Here is a 26,612-nt window from a genome sequence, read left to right as displayed (position 1 = left end):
TTAGCCTTTAGAGCATCACAAGATTTTGCAAAGTGATCAAGGGCCATAACTTTGGCAGTAATTATCGGAAATCGTTGAAAATCAATAGGAATCTTCGTCTCATGACCTCAAACACTGTGTATAAATTTAAACTCAATCGGATATTAACTTTAGCCTCTAGAGCATCCACAAGATTCTTTCAAGGGCCATAACTCTGGCAGTAATTATCGGAAATCGCTGAAAATCAATAGGCTTCTTCGTCTCATGACCTTAAACACTGTGTATAAATTGATAGTATCGGATATTAAATTTGGCCTATAGAGCATCCACAAGATTTTTCAAAGTGATCAAGGGCCATAACTCTGGCAGAAAATATTGGAAATCGCTGAAAATCAATAGGCTTCTTCGTCTAATGACCTTAAACACTGTTTATAAATTTAAGGTCAATTGGATATTAACTTTGGCCTCTAGGGCGTCCACAAGATTTTTCAAAGTGATCAAGGGCCATAACTCTGGCAGTAATTATCGGAAATCACTGAAAATCAATAGGCTTCTTCGTCTCAAGACCTTAAACACTGTGTATAAATTTAAAGTCAATCAGATATTAACTTTAGCCTCTAGAGCGTCCACAAGCAATTGTGGACGCCGGACCGCCGGACGGACGGACGGACGGAGGCGACGACAATATACGACCACATTTCAATGTGGGCGTATAAAAATGATATATATATATTAATAATTGAACTTGATTAAAATTTGGTTTTAAACCATGACAATTCCATTGAATGATGGAATTGAACATTGTCAGGGAAATTTAATTTTTGGCAGCTTACTGAGTGGGTTCACATTGACATCCACTACAGTAATACCGTCGTCCATCATATCATCCCCATATTTATTAAAGAGAGTGATGGGTTTTTTTTTTAACCCTTTGTATCTTTCTCTCGAAATTTTAAAAAATTTTGATGTTTTTTTTAATGCATTATTTTCTCCTTTGCGGACGGAGTAGTCTTAAACTGCACCCCTGACCCAGTGGAACTAGAATCAGCAGTGTCTTCTTTAGAGGAGCGCAAGGGAGGAGCCCCCATGCCAATTTGGATTGGTGTATTGGGAAAAGTCTCAATAACTCCAGATGGGGGCAAGGAGGATACAACATCATCAGATAATGAAGTAGTGCTTTGAGTCGAGCTCTCAGCGGAGCTCGAGACCCCTTTTACATGATCTGATGTAGGCAAAGTCTTTGGTTTTTTCTGCTTATATGGCCAGGTTATGTCTGTCTGAACAGATATGGATTTTGTAGAAAACTTTAACTACACTCGAAAATGATTTCCCTTGTGGTGCAATGGGAATAAGTGAAGTAAGTTCTACTTGCTTCCTAGCATCAAAATATGGAATCTTCCGTTCAGACATAACCTGTTGAATTCTTTCCTCTTTCTGCCATATTGGACATTCGCGAGAATAAGCAAAATGCTTACCCTTGCAATTCACGTAGCAAAACTCAGCCTTGCAGGCAGCGCTCGTGGCCATGATGACCACAATGAGCACAGGTGTCTTTGCCCATGCAGACGTCCTTACTATGTCGAAATTTCAGACATTTATAGCAGTGAAGAGGGTTGGAAATACAAGAATGAACAGGTATATTTAAATAACCTGCCTTGATTGACTTCGGTATGTCAGGACGATTAAAAGTGAGGATATAGGAGCTTGTAGGAATCACCTTATCTCCTTGGCGTACACTAATTTGTTGGACGCCTTGAGAAGAAAGGTATTCAACCATTTCATCCACACTGCTGCCGTCAATGTCTCAACATCGAATAACACCTCTACTAGAATTTAATGATCTGTGTGGAGACACCTTGATAGGAATGATGTCTGCCAAAGTTGTTGATTTGAGAAGCATGGTAGCATGCTGCTCCTTGACACATTCTATCAAGAGTATTCCATTTTTCAATAGCTTTGGGCTCACTGGCCAAGCCCGCAATGCCCTTAGCTATCAAAAAAACGTGAGACTTTAGATAAGTCAGTAGAGGGGCTCTCAATCAAGAGAAACCTTGACCATGACTTTGCCATTTTATTTTTAAATATGTTAGAAACGTCCTGCGAATTGGGACTTTTCTGTTTTTGTCGTTCATTGATTTGGGTGGGGGGGGGATTGGGGTATCCATGAAAACATTTTGCTTATTTCACCCCTCACCGTCCCCCAGGTTACTGCCCTGCCTAATAGGGTTCACAAACCAAAAGGGTTCACAAACCAAATCCACACTCGATTACCAGGATTCCATTATCCATCCAACACGGGTCGCAACACAGCAAAAACGCCCCATTACAGGGATTCTTTTAGTCACCTCATACAACATGCAGGAAATAAGAAGGGTATATTCTTATCACCCCCTACACACCAGGGGGTATTGAAATAGACATACACATAGTAAATAGATCATCATTAGACTATTACCTATATATAAATCCATCATTATCTATCTTACCTGCTAACAATGTGTTATTTGCTGTAAATTCAACTGAGTCATCCTCTAATGCTGATTCATCTTTATAAGGTACAAATTTATTCAAACGGAAACACTGTAAAAAAAATATGATATAGATATATAACAATTATTGATGAAACTGTGACAATTTATGGGTATGGTAGCTAGCAGCTATATGAATATATATAAACTAATTTACATTCAATCGTTTCCATTTTTGTTCTAATTTCAAATCAGTTACGTTTAGCGAAATATGCCAGAAGTCTTAATCAAATAGAGTTTTGTTATTCTAGTCTACACCAATAATATTTATTGTACATGCTCTCCAGATAACAATATGTCGTCACTGTTTGACATGACTCGTGGAATATGTCAAGCCTCGTTCTTCGAGTCCCTTGTTACAAATGACGCTGAAATGCATTATGGTACACAATTTGTGTAGCAATAGTAAAATGTTTATTTTGTCTTAAATATTGGATATCAGAAGCCCATCTTTTCACAGTAAGATCACAACATCAGTCTTGATTTAAATTGACAAATAATTTTTGTTTTCAATGTCGAAGACTTTGGATGATAATGAGTTAGAGACTTAGCTACTTTAAACTGTTTTTAAAATCAGGAAAAAAAAATTGTGACCTCTAGATAATCCACAAGCTAAAAATGCGATTTTTTGAAAAATCAGGGGCCATAACCTAGGAAGTTACTTTCGGATATGCTCGATTATCAACAGGAACCAAGATCTTTGTGATTTAAACATAAATTTATAGTTTCATCAAATTTGGATAAAAATTATGGCCTCTACAGGATCCACAACCTTGATATATCATATTTTTTACACTATTTGCATACCAGGGGCAGCCATTTTGTCTGACAGTTTTAGTCCAATTTTCACGAAATTCGAACTCAATCATGATTAGTTATTTTTTAAATCGGATAAAAATTGTTACCTCTAGAGTGTCCCCAAGCTAAAGATTGATTGTTCGCACAATCAGGGACCATAATCCATGAAGTTATGGTCCGATACATGCCAATATCGAGAGGAACCGAGATCTTTGGCAGATAGACCTATATTTCAAGTTTTGTCAAAATCGGATAAAAATTGTGACCTGTAGAGTGTCCACAAACAAATTGTGGACGGACGAACGTCTGTACGTCTGGACAGACGGAGGGGATAATACGTCCACATGAAAATATTATTATTCAAACCCTATTGTTTTTAAAATAATTAATCTTCTGTGTCTATTGCTTTGTACTATTTATATATATATATATATATATATATATATAGATGTTGTAAATATCTTTGTTTTCCCGGATTGGTCTGTTACTCAAGGGCAATAGAAACTTGAAACTTGACCACATGCTAGTCATTGTTCATTAACTGGGTAGTGTGTACATGACCACATGTGTTAGTAACTGAGTAGTAAGTAAATGACCTTGTGTATTAGTTATTGTTAATTAACTATGTAATATGTATGTGATCATGTGTATTAGTAATTGTTAATTAACTCACTGAGTAATATGTATGTGACCATGTATGTTAGTAATTGTTAAACATGCATTATGCAAGAGCTAAATCTGCCTATTTCAGGTCTTTCTTTAGGCCTGAAATGTTATCTAAATTATTAATTAGACATTAATTAACCTATCCAGGCCATAATGAACTCTAGATGGCAGCGCTAGCCTGCGATCTTTAGTGGATTGTAAGCCGATTTACTGCATAACTTTCCTTCTCTATTAAACGATTAAATGGATAATCGAGACTATGCTGTTTATCGTACTGACTTTAGTAATGATGACCGAGGCTTATGGGAATTTCAGTCGCTTAGTTCTCGGTTCATAGTGGATCAATTTGAATGAAATTTTCACCAAATAGCCTTTACATTATCTAGTTTTTAACTATTATAGTGAGAACTGCCAACTCGTTACCGAATCTCCCATAATGTATCTTTAATTATCTGGGTAGTGTGTACCTGTCCATATAGTACTATTTAAGATAGTACCTGATGAATACAGCAAGCAAAGCCAAACTAGGGAGAAAATTGGTGTTCAATTGTGGTGTAGTGAAACTGGATGCTTAATGGAGTTAAATTTGATTTTAAAAAAATGTTGTGGGGGCGGCTTACAGTGCAAAGTCCTCGAATACGAGAGAGAGAGAGAGAGAGAGAGAGAGAGAGAGAGGGGGAGGTTTAAGTCCACTCGACACAAACTAAGTCATTTCGGGACTAATATATGGTTCAATTTTATTCCAATAATTCGCTTGCTCGTAGGGGTGAAACCAGAGGACCCAGAGAAAACCCACGAAGGTTGGGCAGGCGACCCTACTCCTTGTCACGTACAACTGAGGAATCAAAATCACACCAGTTGACTCAATGACAGACCTTATGGTACAGCGCGCACACCACATCACACCACACCCCCCTCGAATACAAGTAATGCTTGGAACAGTATTGACAGTAGTAGATAATTACCTGCATGTATTGTTTTATCCCTTTCATCAATTCATCTGTATTATTTAATGCATCTCTCCAATCATAAGCACTATTATCAGCATCATTAGAAACAAATTGACCAATTCTAGCACATGAACCCTTTGGTATTCTATTCTGGCCCATTAAGTTAGCTAAAAGGCCTTCAAAGAAACGAAATGAGGTAGGCGGGAAACTTCCTTCTTCAAACCCCTTACACAAACTCGAGTTGAAAAACCACTGTGAAACAAAACAGTACAAATTGTATGGATTAGTCAGAAAGAATCTCAAACAATATCAGTAATTTGATTTCAATTTACTTGAACCACTGGGATAAAGGGAAGACCTAGACCAAACATTTACAAAACACAAGACAAGATGGAATGTATTCAAGACAATATTATACAGTCAACACATAAAACTTTGAATTAAAGTAAATGTATATTCCTGTCTTGTACTTACTCTCAAACCATTTATATCATTATTAAGAAAACGATAAAGGCTTGGTGAAAAGCCAGCCCAATCATCAGCCAAGTTTATCAGCAATGAAACGTCAAGGAAGGTTCGATTTGCCTGAAAAATACAATTCATTGTGTGAACTTTTAGCAATCAACAACTACACTGGTAACTTCTAATAATCATGATATTATAATAATAGTACACAGTTAATTTATAACAACTATACTTTCAACTTGTAAAGATTTGGTTAAGCATGTTTTACTCATTGAGCCACTGCAACTCTACCTTGATTAAACAGCCGGTCTGGCCAATCAAAACAGGGTCTGGGTATGCTCACAGTGTTGGCCAAGAAAGTTAACCAGGATTTTCTGGCCTGTTTTGGAGGACCTGGACAAAATCCACAAGGTTGAGCTGGTGACCCTACTCCTTGTCACGTACAAGCTTGGGATAGAAACCATGCCACTTGACTCAATTACAGATCATACGATCTAAGCACAAGCTAGATTACTCTTTCTCATCAACCCTCACTGCAGATAATGTCAACATCCAACACATTATTTAATTCTGTGAGGAATCAGACTCTTTACTATATGTTCAGTTAACTTGACTTACTAATTTGATGATTTCTCGTACACGTGGAGTATCAGGGGAGTATGGAATTACTCCTAAAATAAATGGCTTCAGAAACTTCCAAACTGGATTGCTTTCAAATGACATGTACAAATTTCTACAAAATGGTGCTGGAAAAAAAAACATTTTTTAAAAACTGAAGTTCCATCATTACCAAAATCTGAGTAATTGATAATCCCTGTAATTACGTTTTCAATTAAAGAGACATTATCATTTTATAGGTCTTGGTTGATTGGTAAAAATAATACTTTATTTGACCTGATTTCACTATAAAGTTGCACCTTGCATTTTCAAATTAGAGAAAAACTAGCGGTTGCCAGGCAAGATACGCCCACAGTTTGCAAGAGATGGATAGAGAATGAGCTAAAAAAAAGAAAAAAAAAGCAATTTTTCATACAATCACTGAGATATTTGGGACATAAAGATATATTTTAAGTTTCATCAAAATTGGATAAAAATTGTGACTTCGAGAGAGTCCACAAACTTGGCATTACATACTTTTACAATATTTGCGTACAAGGGACGGCCATTTTGTTCATCAAATTTGGTCCGATTTTCACGAAATTCGAACTCAACCATCATTAGGGTATAAAGGTGATGTATTCAAATGTTGTTTTCTTTTTTTTTAAATCAGATAAAAATTGTGACCTCTAGAGGAACCAAAAACTAAAAACGGGATTTTTTCGAACAATCAAGGACCATAATTCAGGAAGTTACCATCCGATATGTGCAAATAAATATCAAAAGGAACCAAGATCTTTGGTTATAACCATGCATTTCAAGTTGCATCAAACTCAGATAAAAATTGTGACCTCTAGAGTGTCCACAAGCTAAAAATGTTGATTTTTCGTAGAATCAGGGGACATAATGCATTAAGTTTCGATCCGATACATGCCAGTATCGAAAGGAACCAAGATCTTTTGGAGATAAACCTATATTTCAAGTTTCGTCAAAATCAGATAAGAATTGTGACCTGTAGAGTGTCCTCAAAAAAATTGTGGACCGACAGATAGACGGACGGATGGACGGACGGACAGGGGCGATGACAATATACGTCCACAAGAAAATGTGGGCGTATAAAAATTCAATCATCAATTCATTTCTATTTACAAATTTTTTAGTGATTTTAAAGGAGTTTAATAATTCTGGGTGCAAAATACTTCATGGTAATTTTAGTAATTACAAGAGACTATGCATATTTTGAATATGCTATTATTCAAAAATATTTTTGTTATTTGGTGGAAGTTATACTGCCTCTTTTAAAATTTTGATAATCATAACAGGTGATCATATTCGGGTGTAAAATAACTAAAGATATTGACATTAACTTGACTGGTTGCATGTTACTGATCGTTTCTTTTGCATATTAACTTCTTGTTTTTACAGTCAATTATAAAATTATGTGCTAATAAAAAAAATAACTAAACTTAACTTACTTGAATCTTTGTATTCTCTTTCTGACTTAGCTTTTTCTTCAGGTTCAAGTGGTTTCGTATTAAGTAGTGGGGATGATGAGTTTCTATTCCCATTCCCACCACCACTAGAAAAATTAAAACTTTTTCTACCACAAAGCAAAAGACCAATATTCTCAGACATAGATGTATTTGTATTGTTACCAGATCTTAAATCCGTCTGTATTCGTTGTACATCATCTAAGATAAACTGAAAACTCTCTAGATTTGTAATCTGAAAACAATCAGTAAAATAATAATTATAAAAGTAAGATAGACAAAAGTGATCAGTGCTAGCTCTAAAATCATGGTAACACAAATCTTGCAGAGTAAGTTGGTTTTGAAAAATCCAATATGAACTGTCTCTGCAAGTTTTAAAAGTAAATATGTGAACAAAAGATACCACCTTGAAATTTAAGTTTGCCGAAATTTGAATAAGATAGGTTGCCAGGCAACAAAACATACGCCCACAGCAGCTAAATCGTCCAAGCAGTGGACAAGGGTTGTCACATATTTATTCTTTTGTAGGTAATTAGGGGAATTTAATAGACAATTTCATACAGATGACATTATAATTTCCGTTGTTTGAAGGTTCACAAGGTTCTAAAATCTAAAACAAGGACCATAACTCTGGAAGCAATCTACAGAAATTGTTCAAATTCGACAGGCTTTTTTCGATTTAATAATTCAAATAATGCATATGAATTTCATACAGATCGGATGATAACTTTTGTTGTTCGAAAGTTCACAAAGTTCAACAAAGTAAATCAAGGGCCATAACTCTAGACGTAATTGATGGAAATTGCTGACATTCAATAACTGTTGTCATTAGAGCGTTCACAATATTCAACAAAGTGAAACAAGGGCCATAACTCTAGGCTTCTTTGTTTTACTAATTTAAATGATGCATATAAATTTCATACAAATCGTTTGATAACTTTTGTCATTAGAGTGTTCACAAGGTGCAACAAAGTAAAACAAGGGCCATTACTCCAGAAGAAATTAACGGAAATTGCTGAAATTCAATAGGCTTCTTCATTTCACTAATTTAAATGATGCATATAAATTTCATACAGATCGGTTGATAACTTTTGTCGTTAGAGCGTTTACAAGGTGCAACAAAGTGAAACAAGGGCCATAACTCCAGAAGAAATTAACGGAAATTGCTGAAATTCAATAGGCTTCTTCATTGCACTAATTTAAATGATGCATATCAATTTCATACAGATCGGTTGATAACTTTTGTCATTAGAGCGTTCACAACATTCAAGAAAGTGAAACAAGGGCCATAACTCTAGATGTAATTAACGGAAATTGCTAAAATTCAATAGGATTCTTTGTTTTACTAATTTAAATGATGCATATAAATTTCATACAGATAGGTTGATAACTTTTGTCGTTAAGAGCGTTCACAAGGTGCAACAAAGTGAAACAAGGGCCATAACTCCAGAAGAAATTAACAGAAGTTATTGAAATTAAATAGGCTTCTTCATCTCATTAATGCAAACAACATATATCAATTTCAAAACAATCGGTTGATAAATGTAGTCTGTAGAGTGTTCACAAGAAATTGTGGACGACGGACAGACGGACCGACGGACGGACGGACGGGGGCGACAGCAATATACGACCACATTTCCATGTGGGCGTATAAAAATCACGGGGAATAAGCAATTCTGAACTGTCTTTTAACACATTTGAATAAAATCAGGGGGAATAAGCAATTCTGAACAATCTCTGCAAATTTGAACAGTTCTGTCTGACGTGTCGACAGTGTTAACAAGAAATTGTTCTCATGATATCAAATTTTTCAAAAAAAAAAAAAAATCAACAGGTGATTATTCTGAAAACACAGGAGATCATTTCATAACTTTCTGCTCTTCAAATAATTTGGCTTGCGACAAACTGGATATTACGTGCTGTGAGAATCCAATGGAATTGGCTGTATCAATAATTACAGTATGGTTAACCTGACATATTCTCTTACTGTTATAAGAATTCATACCAAAAAAAAAGCTAGAAAAGGGACTATCTTTCTGAGGTTACAATCATCAGGCGCAAAAACACAAGCCTAGGACTGTACAGCCCAGTGGACACTTATGGCTGCCCCCGAATCAATTCACTCGATTTGATAAATATTTATTCTTGTTCATTATTTGAAATTTCTATTGTGTATCAGGTTTGACTTGTGAAATTGTTTATGTGTGGTGGGGTCCTCCTGCACCTACTAATAGAAATTAAAATGCAATTACCTTTAAGAGTCCAGACATTTTCATTTGAGAAAAACATGCTGTCTAAATATAACACCTATCTTTATTAGGGGGGATTGAAGGAAATGTCTAAAACAACAAAAATGTTCTACTAATCATACATACATCTTGACTTAATCTTTGAACTGTTTCTATTGTTGTTAAATCAAAATTTGGATCTTTACCAATATTTTGAGCATAGAAATTTTGTAACTAAAAATAAAAAAATAAAAATATAGTTCAAATTTATGGAAGATAGAATTTAAATGCAATGAAAATGCACTATTGATTTGACTGGGAGTGCTGGAAAGACAAAATGCAGCTGAAATGAGATTTTTGCCAGATGTGTCCAGCAGCCATACATGCCATACAACATGGTCACATAGGATAGAGGAGATAAACCTCTTGAATTATCCTCTGTGCTAAGGTGTTAACCTGGGCATTCCACAGAACTGTGTGATACTAACCTCAGCTTTTTAAAAGCCATATTCTCACATGTTATTTTCGTAATCGGATGTTGTTAGGCCCGCTTTTCCATGTACGCATTTCCGTGTGTTTTCAACAGCATAAAAGTCGGTCTAATGCAAGTGTAATGGAACCATTTCCATTTGATGAGCGACCTTTTTGCTGCCATTTTTTCTCGCGTGAAGTGCGCACATGCAGATGTTTACATTCTGGCATACAAACACGGGTTCTCTTCCAAAAAATTAATCAACCTCTCTTGTTTCTGCAAATTCAGCTTGCAAATGGCAGGTTCTTAGGACATGGTGTTAATATAAAAAGACGGCGACTGAAATATACAATGTTGGGCACAACCCTTTATCTGTACACATGGAAATACAAAAAATCGCATGCACAAATGCTATGTTTTTCGACTGGTGAAAACACGTACCTGGAAAGCGGGCCTTATATTGCAAATCTAAGTGTACAATCATACATTTATAAAAGTGGTGCCTTTTCATTGTGTCTCATATCAATTGATAAATCATAACAAATAACAGAAAATCTTACAATTTGTCATTAGAACACTAATATGATTCATTCAAAAAAAATTCTAGTGAGGATTGATTAGCCACAATAAATAATACTGTACTCTTCTACACGACAGCCACATTTTACATTCAGCACATGATCAAATGGTCAAATGAAATAATGATTTTTAAAAACTGAAATACTTATATTAAAAAAAATGAAATACTGATTTTAAAAAAATGAAATAATGATTTAAAAAGATAGGTTGCAGGGCAACAAAACATATGCCCACAGCAGCTAAATCGTCCGAGTGGTCGACAAGGGTTGACGCATATTTATTCTGTTGTAGGTAATTGTGGGCATTTACAAGACAATTTCATACAGATCAGATTATAATTTTTGTAGTTTGAGGGTTCACAAGGTTCTACAAACTATAACAAGGGCCTTAACTCTGGAAGTAATTTACAGAAAGTTTTGAAATTTGACAGGCTTTTTTCGTTTTACTAATTTAAAGGGACAATAACACTCTTGCTGGCTTGACAGCTCCAGAAAATAAATAATAGCCTTATTCTAAGTATTAGATGTTTATGTGTCCTACCTGTTGTGTACATTATCCATTACATCCTATTTTACTTGTCCAGAGGGTTCGAAAATATTTTTAAATCCAAGTCACATTTGAAAAGGTTTACGTTAGGCTTTTCAAATCATTTAGTTGAATTTTTCCAATTTTTTAAATTAGGTGTGTTAAGATGAAATTTGTAAAATAGTACAATTTGTTGACTAGAATAAAGATTGCGACATATTATTCAGTTACAACAAGAGTGGTATTGAGCCTTTAAATAATGCATATAAATTTCATACAGATCGGATGATAACTTTTGTCATTCAAACATTCACAAGGTTCACAAAGTAAAACAAGGGCCATAACTCTAGACATAATTGAAGGAAATTTAAAAGACCCCCCCACCCCTGTTTCACAAATTTAAATGATGCATATAAATTTCATACATATCGGATGATAACTTTCATCAATCGAGCATTAACAAGGTTGAACAAAGTGAAACAAGGGCCATAACTCTAGAAGTAATTATTATAAATTGCTGAAATTCAATAGGCTTTGTGGTTTCACTAATCTAAATGATGCATATAAATTTCCTACAGATCACATGATAACTTTTGGCGTTAGAGCGTTCACAAGATTCAACAAAGTGAAACAAGGGTCATAACTCTAGATGTAATAAACGGACAATATTGGTGCCAGTCATTATCACATATGTGATAGAACTGGTTAAACACCTTCCAAATATTATTTTATCACAGAGATCATTGCTACGATAGATGAATAATCAATGTTTCAACAATGACTGGTACCAATATTGTCCTTTAACAGAAATTGCTGAAATTCAATAGGCTTCTTTGTTTCACTAATTTAAATGATGCATATAAATTTCATACAAATCGGATAATAACTTTTGTCGTTAGAGCATTCACAAGGTACAACAAAGTGAAACAAGGGCCATAACTCACGGCGTAATTAACGGAAATTGCTGAAATTCAATAGGATTCTTCGTTTCACTAATTTAAATGATGCATATCAATTTCAAAACAGCTCTGATGATAACTGTTGTCATTAGAGCTTTCACAAGATTCAACAAAGTGAAACAAGGGTCATAACCCTAGATGTAATTAACGGAAACTGCTGAAATTCAATAGACTTCTTTGTTTTACTAATTTAAATGATGCATATAAATTTCATACAGATCACATGATCACTTTTGTCATTCAAACGTTCACAAGGTTCACAATCGTCATAACTCTAGAAATTATTGGCTGAAATTGCGGAAATTCAATAGACCTCTAGTTTCACAAATTTAAATGATGCATATAAATTTTATACATATCGGATGATAACTCTAGAAGTAATAAACGGAAATTGCTGAAATTCAATAGGATTCTTCTCTTGACTAATTTAAATGACACATGTAAATTTCATACAGATCGGCAGAGCATTAGAGCTTTCCCAAGGTGCAACAAGGGTCAACAAGGGTCATAACTCTAGAAATAATTGACGGAAATTGCTGAAATTCAATTGGATTCTTCTCTTGACTAATTTAAATGGCACATATCAATTTCATACAGATCGGCAGTTAACTTTAGAAGTTACAGCGTCCACAAAGTGCAACAAAGTGAAACAAGGGCCATAACTCTAGAAGTAATAAACGGAAATTGCTGAAATTCAATAGGATTCTTCTCTTGACTAATTTAAATGACACATGTAAATTTCATACAAATCGGCAGAGCGTTAGAGCGTTCCCATGGTGCAACAAAGTGAAACAAGGGCCATAACTCTAGAAGTAATTGGCGGAAATTCAATAGACTTCTTCGTTACACTAATTTAAATCATGCATATAAATTTCACAAAGATCGGGTGATAACTTTTGGCGTTAGAGCATTCACAAGGTTCAATAAAGTGAAACAAGGGCCATAACTCTAGACGTAATTAACGGAAATTGCTTAAATTCAATAGGCTTCTTCATTGCACTAATTTAAATCATGCATAAACATTTCACAACGATCGGGTGATAACTTTTGCCGTTAGAGCGTTCACAACATTCAACAAAGTGAAACAAGGGCCATAACTCTAGATGTAATTAACGGAAATTGCTGAAATTCAATAGGCTTCTTTGTTTTACTAATTTAAATATTGCATACTAGAAGAATGCCCGGCTTCGCTCGGGGGTCATAACCCCGAAACCGGAAGTGGTAGACTAACGCCACCTGGCCTATGTTACTCCCCGGTCCGAGCTACCCCTATACCCCAAATTACAGACTCGGGCAGACCTAGTGTAGCCGCCAACCCCGAACAGACAGACAAACGACAGTCACAAATATTAGTATAGATAAATTTCATAAAGATCGGATGTTAACTTTTGGCATAAGTGCGTTCACAAGGCTCAACAAAGTGAAACAAGGGCCATAACTCCAGACATAATAAACGGAAATTATTGAAATTAAATAGGCTTCTTCATCTCACTAATGTAAACAACATATATCAATTTTAAAAAAATTGGATGATAACTTTTGGAGTGTTCACAAGAAATTGTGGACGATGGCCGAACGGACGGGGGCGACGGCAATATACGTCCACATTTCAATGTATAAAAAGGGCCATAACTCACGGCGTAATTAACGGAAATTGCTGAAATTCAATAGGCTTTGTCGTTTCACTAATTTAGATGATGCATTTCAATTTCAAACAGATCGGATGATAACTGTTGTCATTAGAGCGTTCACAAGATTCAACAAAGTGAAACAAGGGCCATAACTCTAGATGTAATAAACGGAAATTGCTGAAATTCAACAGGCTTCTTTGTTTTATTAATTCAAATGATGCATATAAATTTTATACAGATCGGTTAATAACTTTTGTCGTTAGAGCATTCACAAGGTACAACAAAGTGAAACGAGGGCCATAACTCCAGAAGAAAGTAATGGAAGTTATTGAAATTAAATAGGCTTGTTCGTCTCACTAATGCAAACAACATATATCAATTTCAAAACAATCAGATGATAAATGTAGTCTGTAGAGTGTTCACAAGAAATTGTGGACGACAGACGGACCAATGGACGGACCGACAAACGGACAGACGGCAATATACGACCACATTTCCATGTGGGCGTATAAAAAATGAAATGATTTCAAATAAAATAATGATTTCAAATGAAATAATGATTTCAAATGAAATAATGATTTCAAATGAAATAATGATCTCAAATGAAATAATGATTTCAAATGAAATGCAATAATGATTCAATAATATGCAATAATGATTTCAATAATATGCAATAATGATTTCAATAAAATGAAATAATGACTTCAATAAAATGAAATAATGACTTCAATAAAATGAAATAATGATTGCAATGAAAAGAAAGAAAAAACCCCACATATTTTACCTCATTGTTAACATATGATGAATTATATTCTTCCATAAAATCATTATATAGTTCCTGAAACTGAACAGCGGTCAAATTACAAAGTTGTTCATCTAAAACATTAGCTGTGTTTGGATCACTGAAGTCAAACCATCGTGTGAGTAGCTTCTCTTGACAAATAGACTCACGTAATGCTGACTCGTTCAATCTTGCCACTGTATCAAAAAACCCAGTGGATAAGTTGTAATTTTTTATTATCTGGAAAAAGTGAACATTACATTTATACATAGCATATTGTGTTCAGAAGCCAATTGTTGACAGTCTGATCAAATGACCAACTGTGGTGTTAGAACTTTATTTACAGGACTGCAAAATATCCAGTCATAATATTTATGAACCTTTCTTTTTTCATTTGATAGTTGTATTTGTACAATGTAGCTGGTCATCCACATTCCTGCTTCTTTTTTAAAGGTATTGTGATTCAATAGTGTCCATCATCTAAATGTTAATTACTTGTGTATAACGGAAGTAGATTCTGTATTGTTTTTCCTGCCATTAGAGCAGTAATGTTTTCAATGTAAAGACAGGGAATGTGGCTGAACAGTGTTTACTGCAGCCCAAGATTGATTAAACTAAAATGTCAACAAAAATGGATTTATTCTTTTGCCAGGGAAGCGCATAAGCTAACTGGGCAGCCAGGTCTTGGCGAGTATCGCCTCAACGGTGTCGCTCGAGCCGATGAGACAGGATCACCCACAGTGAAATGTTAGCATATAAAAAAGTTAATAAACATATTTTCTAACCTTTTGAAAGGAGATTGATCCATTTAGCAATAGGTCTAAAGATTCTTCTGATAAATTGATGCTCTGATTGGCTATTTGCTCTCGTAATTTGTTAGGATTGACCAATAAATTTCCTAGCTTTATCTCACCTACAAAAAAAAAAATCATATTGACTACAAAATGAAAATACTTATGAGTCAATATCATACATGTAACATAATATATGCAGATGCAGTTTTATTCAACACTATAACGAAATTCAGTAAGTCAAGTAACAAATACTATTGCTGTTTACCTGTGAGTATAAATATACAGTAATCTATCACCTTGTCATACATTTTGGATATTACAATTTACATGATGATATTAGCAAATTTGAAAACAAATCCCAGTTAGAATTCATCAATTCTATAATTCTTCTAACAAAATATTTCATCTTCAAATTAAAATGAATAGGTAAAACACCGTCCAACGAACATTATATGGCTTACATAAGAAACAAGGTTGAACTTGTACTATCTGCAAATCCTAATTTGAGTTCAAAATGGCAGTATGATGTATTGTAACTCTGATTCCTTGATTAACCCTGGTACAGTGTATACTATATCATTTAAGCCTGTCAAATGTATCCTTATGTCAATGCATGTACCGGTACCTTTGTAAATTGATTTGATGTATTAATAAGCCAATAATGAATTTTGGCATTTAATGCACGCCATACATAGTCAACAGTACTTGTTTGGAAAATCTGATGGAGGATTACTAATCTATATATAAAACGTTCTTCCAAATCCCAAAATTTGAAGAATATTGTCTAACTAGAAGACATAAAACTAGTACACCAAAATCAAGACATAGAATAGTAGTTTCAAAACTTGTAAATGGCTACCCTGATTCAAAAGGCCATATATCAGGCATTATCAATGCTAGAGTCATAACTTTACGTTTTACATAAGTCTATATCCAGTATAACATATATCTTTTCATAATATTCTGAGTTGGTCACCCGCCAACTTTCTTAGAATTTGGTCCACTCTACATGGCTTAAAGCACAACCACTTTTATATATGATCACTTAAATTTATAATATGCTCTTTAATATTTAACATATTAAACATCTTTCACAAAAGCTCTGACAATTGGAGAAGGAGGGCACTGTCATCCCCAATCCACAGATTTCTCCTTCATTATTTCAAACATATCTGATATAACCCCTCATTCATTCAACCAGCGGCTGCCAGGCAGAATACGCCCACATTTAGAGATGGATAGAGAACAAGCTAACCAAATTCAGGAAGTTACAATCCGATATGTGCAAATATCGAAAGGAACCAAGATCTTTAGGTTATAAACTTACATTTCAAGTTTCATCAAAATCAGAAGAAAATTGTGACCTCTGGAGGGGCCACAACCTTGATATACCATATTTTTACGCTATTTGAGTACAAGGGATGGCTATTTTCTCCTGCAGTTTTGGTCCGATTTTCACGAAATTTGAACTCAACCATCCTTAGGGTGTAAAGGTGATATATTCAAACGTTTTTTTAAATCGGATAATAATTGTGACCTCAAGCTAAAAACGCAATTTTTCGTACAATCAGGGGCCATAATTCAGGAAGTTACAATCCGATATGCGCCAATATCGAAAGGAGCCAAGATCTTTGGGTTATAAACTTATATTTCAAGTTTCATCAAAATCAGAAGAAAATTGTGACCTCTGGAGAGGCCACAACATTCATATAACTTATTTTTACGCTATTTGAGTACGAGGGGCGGCAATTTTGTCTGTCAGTTTTGGTCTGATTTTTACGAAATTCAAATTCAACCGTCCTTAGGGTGTAACGGTGATATACTAAAACGTTTTTTTAGATCGGATAAAAATTATGACCTCTAAAGGGTCCACAAGCTAAAAACGCGATTTTTCGTACAATCAGGGGCCATAATTCAGGAAGTTACGATCCGATATGCGCGAATATCAAAAGGAACCGAGATCTTTGGGTTATAAACTTACATTTCAAGATTCAACAAAATCGAATAAAAATTGTGACCTCTATAGGGTCCACAAGCTAAAAACGTGATTTTTCATACAATCAGGGGCCATAATCCATGAAGTTTCGGTCCGATACTTGCCTATATCGAAAGCAGCCGAGATCTTTTGTAGATTAAACTATATTTCAAGTTTCGTCAAAATCGGATAAAAATTGTGACCTGTAGAGTGTCCACAAACAATATACGTCCACATGAAAATGTGGACGTATAAAAACTCAACTGTGATCAACTTTCATTATTATGCATTTGAAATTAAACAAATATAACAAGCCAACAATGAGGCTGATGTCCCCCGCCGAAATCCCAAAATAAATAGATGACACATATCAATTAATTGCACATTTATTTTTTCAAAAGTATCAAGCCATCAAACTAATTTTCATCACTCTCTATAAGATAGAATCAAAGTTATCTTATCCCAAAGCCTCGACCAATGAAATTGCTTAGCTCAGTTTAGCTTTAGCTCGAAATGTTAATCATTGAACTCAGTCAAGACATTCACCTAACATTAAGTTTAAACTTTCTACCTAATTTAAAAGCACACATGTTACTTTCCAAAGTCTTGACCTATCAAATTGCTTATCGCTCCTTAGCCTAAGCAGAAAATTCTCATAATCGAACTTAGTCAAGGTAATGATATAATGAATCTATACTCAGAGTTTCATTACTCTCACTTAATTACAGTGCACTCTGTCACATCCGACATCGTACGGGATCGTTACAATATGTCGGATACCCAGTTTTCCCAAAACCGAAAATATTGTAACTTCGAAAACCGGAAGTATTATTCTAATGTAGCTTCGAACATAGAACTTCCAATCACCAGAATGTTATTCCCTTTAAAAATTATAAACCTTTCTGTACATTCAAAATTTCATTACATTAATTTTATTTCATTTAACATGTGTAGGCATTTGAATAGGTCAAATCTGTCATTAATTTATCTTCTTCGCCTTCTTCAGTTGATCGCACTCTTGTCTTTGCTATCACGTGTTCATTGATAATGGGCGTACTCGATTGAACGTTCCGGAATCAAATTTTCTCAATCCCAAAAATAGTGACAATCGAGAGAAAATGTGTACTTCGGACTACAACGCATGCGTCGACTGGATATATAAATATCTCATCCAACCATGCAGCCGAAACCTGTTCGTCGTGTTTGATTACATCACAATTCTACTCTCACCACCTCCGTCGTTGGGTCTGACAGAACTGTGACAGGACTGAATTCCGAATCACTGGATTGCAATTCTGTCAATTCGGGACGTTCCGGACTGTGAATCGAGCATCCCCAGGTCGTCGTCACACGGTTCGAAGAGATCCGTAGGGTGACCAAACTTATAGGTTATTCAGGTTCAATCGGCATGCGCAACGAATGTTTCCAACAGGTGCTAGGAATATTTTTACGACTGTGAATTCGGGGGAAAATTTGTGGATATTCTGGAGTATTTGTCATAACTGTCGTACAAGAGATTAAAATTATCCAAGTAATCAACAAGGACCCATGGTAGTGAGTTTTAATCTCACAGATAATTGATTGGTAATTGTTTGTTAATCTTTTTTGGCTTCACAAACATCCAGTTTTAATCTCACAGATAACTTATCGGTAAGTGTTTGCTTCACACCCACCGATTGAAGGCCGGATTATACGATGTCCATTCAATGGAAATTTTACGACGGGACGGCTGATTGATGTCGTAATCCGGAACATACAGAGGTCGAATTACCCAGAGATTTTTTGGCTGAAGTAATAAGGAAATAAATCGGGACATGAAAATGGTGTCGGATGCAACAGAGTGTCGGAATGATCAGAGGTCGGATGTGACTGAGTGCACTGTATAACCAAAGTTATCGTGCCCCTAAGCATCAACCAATCAGACTGCTTATCTCTGCTTACAGTAAGCAGACAAAGTTTATCATCGAATTCCGTCAAGGCATTCACCTAATGTATGCCTACACCAAGTTTGAACATTCTACCTCAATTAGAAGGAGAGTTATTGTGTTCCAAAGTCTTGACCAATCAAATTGCTTATCACTCTGCTTACCCTGAACAGAAAATGCTCATTATCGAACTTAGTCAAGGTATTGATGTGATAAAACTATACACCAAGTGTCCTCACTCTCTCTGAATTAGAGCTAAAGTTATTGTGTCCCAAAGCATCAATCAATCAAATTGCTTATGCCTGCTTACCCTAAGCAGAAAATGCTCATCCTCGAACTCCATAAAGGCATTGACCTAATAAACACCTACACCAAGTTTGAACGTTGTAGCTCAATTAGAAGGAAAGTTATTGTGTCCCAAAAAGTGTGACAGACAGACGGACGAATGGTCCCCTGGACAATAACCACATTGGATAATATAAAACAATAATATTCACCTTGTGATGTTCCATTCATAATCTTATTATAAATTATTTGTAGATTTTCAAAATCTTCAATAATGTTAAAAATCTCTGTCCTCTGAGTATTATTAGCTAAAACCTTTTCTATATCACCTATAAGTATGCTTATTCTAAATAAAAACAATAAGTGAATGTATTAATTAAGGCTGCATTGATTTGCTGATAAAATGCTGTAATTTTTAAATCTAGTACACAATGCAGCCAATTTCCTTTTTTTATATTATCTTTATCTCTTAAAATTTTCAAATATAAAAAAAGAAATAAATCTAGAAAACAACCCAAAAATGAAAACCAGCGGCTGCCAGGAAGGATACACCAACATTTTGCAAGAGATGGATAGAGAACAAGCTAAAAACAAAAACGATTTTTTGTACCAGAAAGTTATGGTCTGAAATGCGCAAATATCAAATTCAAAAGGGAAGGAGATTTTTGGAATATAAAGATATGTTTTAAGTTTCATCAAAATCAGATAAAAATTGTGACCTCTAGAGGGTCCATAACCTTTGTATTACCATACATACTTATACACAATTTGCATACAAAGAGCGGCCATTAGAGCGGGCAGTTTCATTTCGATTTTAGCGAAATTTGAATTCAACCTTCATTATGGTGGAATGGTGATATATCTAAATGGTTTTTTAAAATCGGAAAAAAATTGTGGCCTCTAGGAATCCACAAGCTAAATATGCGATCTTTCAACCAATCAGGGGCCATTATCCAGGATGTTACGTTTGGATATGTGTGATTATCAAAAGGAACCAAGATCTTACGATAAAACCATATATTTAAAGTTTCATCCAAATTGAATAAAAACTGTTTCCTCTTGAGGGTCAACGACCTTGATTATTGATATACCATATTTATGGCGGCCATTACGTCCATCAGTTTTAGTCCGATTTTACAAAATTCGAATTCAACCATCATTAGTGTATAACTGTGACATATTCACATGTTTTTTTTAAATCAGATAAAAATTGTGACCACTATAGGGACAACAAGCTCAAAACGAGATTTTTCGTACAATCAAGGGCCATAAGTTACGATCAGAACCAAGATCTTTGGGTTATAAACATGCATTTCAAGTTTCATTAAAATCAGACCAAAATTGTGACCTCTGGGGGTCCACAACCTTGATATACCAGATGTTTACACTATTTGCGTACAAGGGGCCGCCACTTTGTCCGACAGTTTTGGTCCGATTTTCACGAAATTTGAACTCAACCATCATTGGGGTGTAACGATGATATACTATGTTTCTTTAAATCGGATAAAAATTGTGACCTCTAGAGGGACCACAAGCTAAAAACACCATTTTTCGTACAATCAGGGGCCATAATTCAGGAAGTTACGATCTGATGTGCGCTAATATCGAAAGGAACCAAGATCTTTGGGTTATAAACATGTATTTCAAGTTCCATGCTACAAGCTAAAAATGTGATTTTTTGTACAATCAGGGGCCATAATTCATGCTAGTACCGAAATGAACCGAGATCTTTGAGAGAAAGACCTATATTTGAAGTTTCGTCAAAATCGGATAAAAACTGTGACCTGTAGAGTGTCCACAAACAAATTGTGGACGGATGTCCGAACGTGCAGGGGTGACGACAATATACGTCCACATGAAAATGTGGGCGTATAAAAACAAAGGTAAATTGAAATAACACACAAATAGCACTGACAAGGTCAAGTCTACATTGTCATTAATTCCTGTAAAGGTACACATATCATCAAAATTTAGTTATCCTTTTTCCTTATATCATTTGTAAAGAACCAGAGCAAGTTGTATTGTCAGAGCAAAGGTAAGTTATTTAATACAATTAGTATTACTTACAAAGATCTGTTAAATGAATCAACCTGTCCTCTTAGTTCGTCCTCTGTTACTGTTTGATGACATTTGTTATCAAAGGTACAGGCATAGGTCTGAATAAATGGCAATAACCCAGCTGAGGGCATAGCTTTTCCATCATAGTGACCTGAAAAAACAACAACAAATGTTTACTTTTGTGAAAAAGTTGTGATTAATATGTGATTATTATATAATCATTAATACATGCACGTATAAATTGCTCTATCATATAGCAATGGTATATGTCAACAACATCTTGGGTTGATAGGAACAGCTGCATATTCATTGGCTGTTTACATTACACAAGTAAGAACATGACACAATGATAAAACATGTTTCAAGTAAGTCCAATAAAATACCAAATATAAAACAAACAAAAAACTAATTGAAAAACATCGGATTTTATACAGATCAGACAGATATATATGGCACTGCAACATTGATGCAAGATAGGTTGCCTAGAAAACGAAACATACGACCACAGCAACTCAATTGTCTGGAGCAGTAGACAAGTGTTGTCACATAGTTATTCTTTTGTAGATAATGCAAGCATCTACAAGACACTGATATCAATTTCATACAGATCGAATGATAACTTTTGTTGTTAGAGCATTCACAAGGTTCAAAATGGTGAAACAAGGACCATAACTGTAGCAGTTATTTACAGAAATTGCTGAAATACAATAGGCTTCGTTGTTCTACTAATCTAAATGATGCATGTAAATATAATGCTTTTGTCGTTAACAAGGGGTTAAAAGATAGGTTGCCAGGCAACGAAACATACGCTCACAGCAGTTAAATCGTCTGAGCGGTCGACAAGGGTTGTCGCATATTTATTCCTTTGTAGGTAATTGAGGGCCTTTACAAGACAATTCCATACAGATCAGATTATAATTGTTGCCGTTTGAGGGTTCACAAGGTTCTACAAACTGAAACAAGGGTCTCAACTCTGGAAGTAATCTACAGAAATTGTTTAAATTTGACAGGCTTTTTCGTTTTACTAATTTAAATAATGCATATAAATTTCATACTGATCAGATGATCACTTTTGTCATTCAAACGTTCAAAAGGTTCACAACCGCCATGATGGAAATTGCTGAAATTCAATAGACCTCTGATTCACAAATTTTAATGATGCATAAAAATTAATTTCATCGATCGAGCATCAACAAAGTTGAACAAAGTGAAACAAGGGCCATAACTCTAGAAGTAATAAATTGCTGAAATTCAACAGGATTCTTCTCTTTACTAATTTAAATGACGCAGGCAAATTTCATACAGATCGGCAGATAACTTTTGATGTTAGAGCGTTCACTAGGTTCAATAAAGTGAAACAAGGGCCATAACTCTAGACGTGATAAACAGAAATTGCTGAAATTGAATAGGCCTCTTCGTTTCACTAATTTAAATAATGCATATAAATTTCAGAGAGAACGTATGATAACTTTTGACGTTGGAGCGTTCACAAGGTTCAATAAAGTGAAACAAGGGCCATAACTCTAGACGTAATGAACAGAAATTACTGAAATTATATAGACTTCTTCATTTCACTAATTTAAATCATGCATATAAATTTCACAAAGATTGGGTGATAACTTTTGTGTTCGAGCATTCACAAGGTTCAATAAAGTGAAACAAGGGCCATAACTCAAGACATAATAAAGGGAAATTGCTGAAATTCAATAGGCTTCTTCAGTTCCCTAATTTATTATTGCATATAAATTTCACAAAGATCGGATGTTAACTTTTGGCATTAGAGCGTTCGCAAGGTTCAACAAAGTGAAACAAGGGCCATAACTCTAGACGTAATAAACAGTGTAGCCGCCAACCCCGAACAGACCGGCTTCGCTCAGGGGGGTCATAACTCCGAAACCGGAAGTGGTAGACTAACGCCACCTGGCCTATGTTACTCCCTGGTCCGAGCTACCCCTATGTCCCAAATTTCAGACTCGGGGCAGACCTAGTGTAGCCGCCAACCCCGAACAGACCGGCTTCGCTTGGGGGTCATAACTCCGAAACCGGAAGTAGTAGACTAACACCACCTGGCCTATGTTACTCCCCGGTCCGAGCTACCCCTATACCCCAAATTTCAGACTCGCGGCAGACCTAGTGTAGCAGCCAACCCCGAACAGACAGACAGATACCCGGCTTCGCTCGGGGGTCATAACTCCAAAACCGGAAGTGGTAAACTAACGCCACCTGGCCTATGTTACTCCCCAGTCCGAGCTACCCCTATATCCAAATTTCAGACTCGGGGCAGACCTAGTGTAGCCGCCAACTCCGAACAGACCGGCTTCGCTCGGGGGTCATAACTCCGAAACCGGAAGTGGTAAACTAAAGCCACCTGGCTTATGTTACTGCCCGATCCGAGCTACCCCTATACCCCAAATTTCAGACTAGGGGCAGACCTAGTGTAGTCGCCAACCCCAAACAGACAGACAGACAGACAGACAAACGACAGTCACAAATATATATATAGATAAATTTAGCAAAATAGAGATTATTCAACGGGAATCGTTGAATGATACCATCTTGTCGTACTTCGTAGCACCTCCACTAATCCTGTGATTAATAATTAATTATCTACACCCCCACCGGTTAGTTAAAAAGAACTGTGAAAATAACAATAAACCCGGGATTACCTGTTAATTAATCTTTTGTTTTATTAAATGACAAACCCTGATTATTGTTTTCACATGTATTGAAACATTATTTGATACTGATTGAATAAACTAATACTAGTCGCGATCATTTAGTATCTATCTCCCATTGCCACTTTGAAGCTTAAGAGAATTTTTCGCACCTCCTATATTGATAAAATAAAATTAATTCATGGATTGTCTTCACAAAAATGGATAAATATTATCGAATACATCACAGTGGTTGACAGTAGTATCAATGTTGGTACAAAATGACATGTTTACAGAAGATATATCAGAGATTTGTGTCAAATAATTTTCGTCCCAAGCAAGTTTCAGCGACGGCCAAATTTACAGATGCAAGTATTGATGTTTGCTCCCAATGCATCCAAGCATAAAATTTACTTATGTCAGCACTAACATACACTCAGATTTCATTGAGAGGTCACTCCCGTTAAGCAGCCATTCATGAAAATTCTCTTGAGTGGCTGCTTAATACAGATTCTACCGTATATCAATTTTAAAACAACTGGATGATAACTTTTGGCGTTCACAAGTTCGAATTTAGTCAAGGTAATGATATAATGAATCTATACTCGGAGTTTCATCAATCTCACTTAATTAAAATCAAGGTTATCAAAATTATCATACTCCAAAGCATCAACCAATCAGACTGTTTATCTCTGCTTACCATAAGCAGACAATGTTTATCTTCGAATTCTATCAAGGCATTGACCTAATGAACACCTAGACCAAGTTTGAACATTCTACCTCAATTAGAAGGAGAGTTATTGTGTTCCACAGTAATGACCAACAAATTGCTTATCTCTCTCTGCCTACCCTGAGCAGAAAATGCTCACTATCAAACTTAGTCAAGGTATTGATGTGATAAAACTACACACCATGTGTCCTCACTCTCACTTAATTAGAACTAACATTATCGTGGTGTCCCAAAGCATCAACCAATCAAATTGTTTATCTCTGCTTACCCTAAGACAAAAATTCTCATTTTCGAACTCCATCAAGGCATTCACCTAATAAACACCTACGCCAAGTGTGAACATTCTAGCTCAATTTGAATGAGAGTTATTGTGTTCCAAAGTCTCGACCAATAAAATTGCTTAATGCTCTGCTTACCCTAAGCAGAAAATGCTCATTATCGAACTTGTCAAGGTATTGATGTAATAAAACTACACACCAAATTTCATCCCTCTTACTTAGGCCACCTAAAAAAAATTGTTGGTGATCGTCCTTTTTTTTCAAAAAAATGTGGGAGGGAGGGAGGGTTTATTTTATTATTTTTTTTTTTTTTAATGAATATACAGAATAAGCAATATACTTCAATAATATTAACCTTTTATTTCACGTCAAAACACAACTCATCTGCATATAAAGCCGCTGCTCGTCATTTGAATTGTTCAGATTAATTATTTAAACTTTAAATATTCCGGCTTGGATTCAATCAGATAATATAAAGAGATTTATAACTGAACACTTAAGCCTATAGGTGGTGCCGACGGGTTTAATAAATGTTACAGGATATCAAATGTTGCAAAATTTTCAATTCATATCATGTCTTTGGACTGATATACTTTTCAGACATTCAACTTTCATAATATTGTATTTTGCGAATAGTAAGACCAGAAGTGCCCGTAAAAAAAAAAAGAAAAAAAAAAAAAACATTTTGCATAACGACTTACGATCACAAATAGTCGGTCAATTTAGTAATTCATGCCCCCATGGCCATTCCGAAAATCTATTGTTACATTTATTCGAGAGACTGTTCCATGTAATTCAGAATCGGTGAGATGTATTCCCATCTTAACATATAGTTCCAGGTTGTATTGTATTCAAATAATTGTATTTGGTGCTGTACGCGTGCAAAAGAAAATGTTGGCCATTGCTGCCATTAACAGGCCGTAATTTGTTTATGTCATTCAGTCCTACGCATTTTAAGACTATTGGAACATGTGCCAATAATTATATCCGCTTCATTAACTCTTGCGATTAGGAATTTCGTAGCCTGGTTACATTTTGGAACTTTTACCATTGGTTTTAAACATCGTAAAAAGGTAAATTTTGAAAATAAAAAATAAAACCATCGGCTGCCAGGCAGGATACGCCTACATTTTCGAGAGATGGATAGAGAACAAGCGAATATCAAAAGGAACCGAGATCTTTGGGTTATAAACTTACATTTCAAGTTTCAACAAAATCGGATAAAAATTATGACCTCTATAGGGTCCACAACCTTGATATACCAT

The 26,612-nt window shown here is 35.3% G+C and overlaps 1 protein-coding gene across 3 annotated transcripts in view; it reads right to left on the bottom strand.

Moving 5' to 3' along the window:
* The window catches only part of LOC126819203 (phospholipid-transporting ATPase ABCA1), a 127,012-nt gene that overhangs the window by 76,742 nt on the left and 23,658 nt on the right, over positions 1-26,612 (bottom strand). For all 3 annotated transcript variants that reach the window (XM_050547107.2, XM_050547110.2, XM_050547108.2), the window contains exons 4-13: positions 21,695-21,836; positions 19,840-19,973; positions 15,434-15,561; positions 14,652-14,888; positions 9,849-9,935; positions 7,459-7,708; positions 6,005-6,132; positions 5,396-5,506; positions 4,937-5,173; positions 2,466-2,559 (exon numbers count right to left, since the gene is read on the bottom strand). In XM_050547107.2, coding sequence (XP_050403064.1) covers positions 2,466-2,559; positions 4,937-5,173; positions 5,396-5,506; positions 6,005-6,132; positions 7,459-7,708; positions 9,849-9,935; positions 14,652-14,888; positions 15,434-15,561; positions 19,840-19,973; positions 21,695-21,836 — 1,548 coding nt within the window. The remainder of the gene's footprint in view (positions 1-2,465; positions 2,560-4,936; positions 5,174-5,395; positions 5,507-6,004; positions 6,133-7,458; positions 7,709-9,848; positions 9,936-14,651; positions 14,889-15,433; positions 15,562-19,839; positions 19,974-21,694; positions 21,837-26,612) is intronic.

This window comes from Patella vulgata, chromosome 4, assembly GCF_932274485.2.
Source record: "Patella vulgata chromosome 4, xgPatVulg1.2, whole genome shotgun sequence".
Classification (NCBI taxonomy): Eukaryota; Metazoa; Mollusca; class Gastropoda; family Patellidae; genus Patella; species Patella vulgata.
Note: the sequence above shows the minus strand (reverse complement) of the source record. Positions and strands in the feature narration are given on the sequence as shown.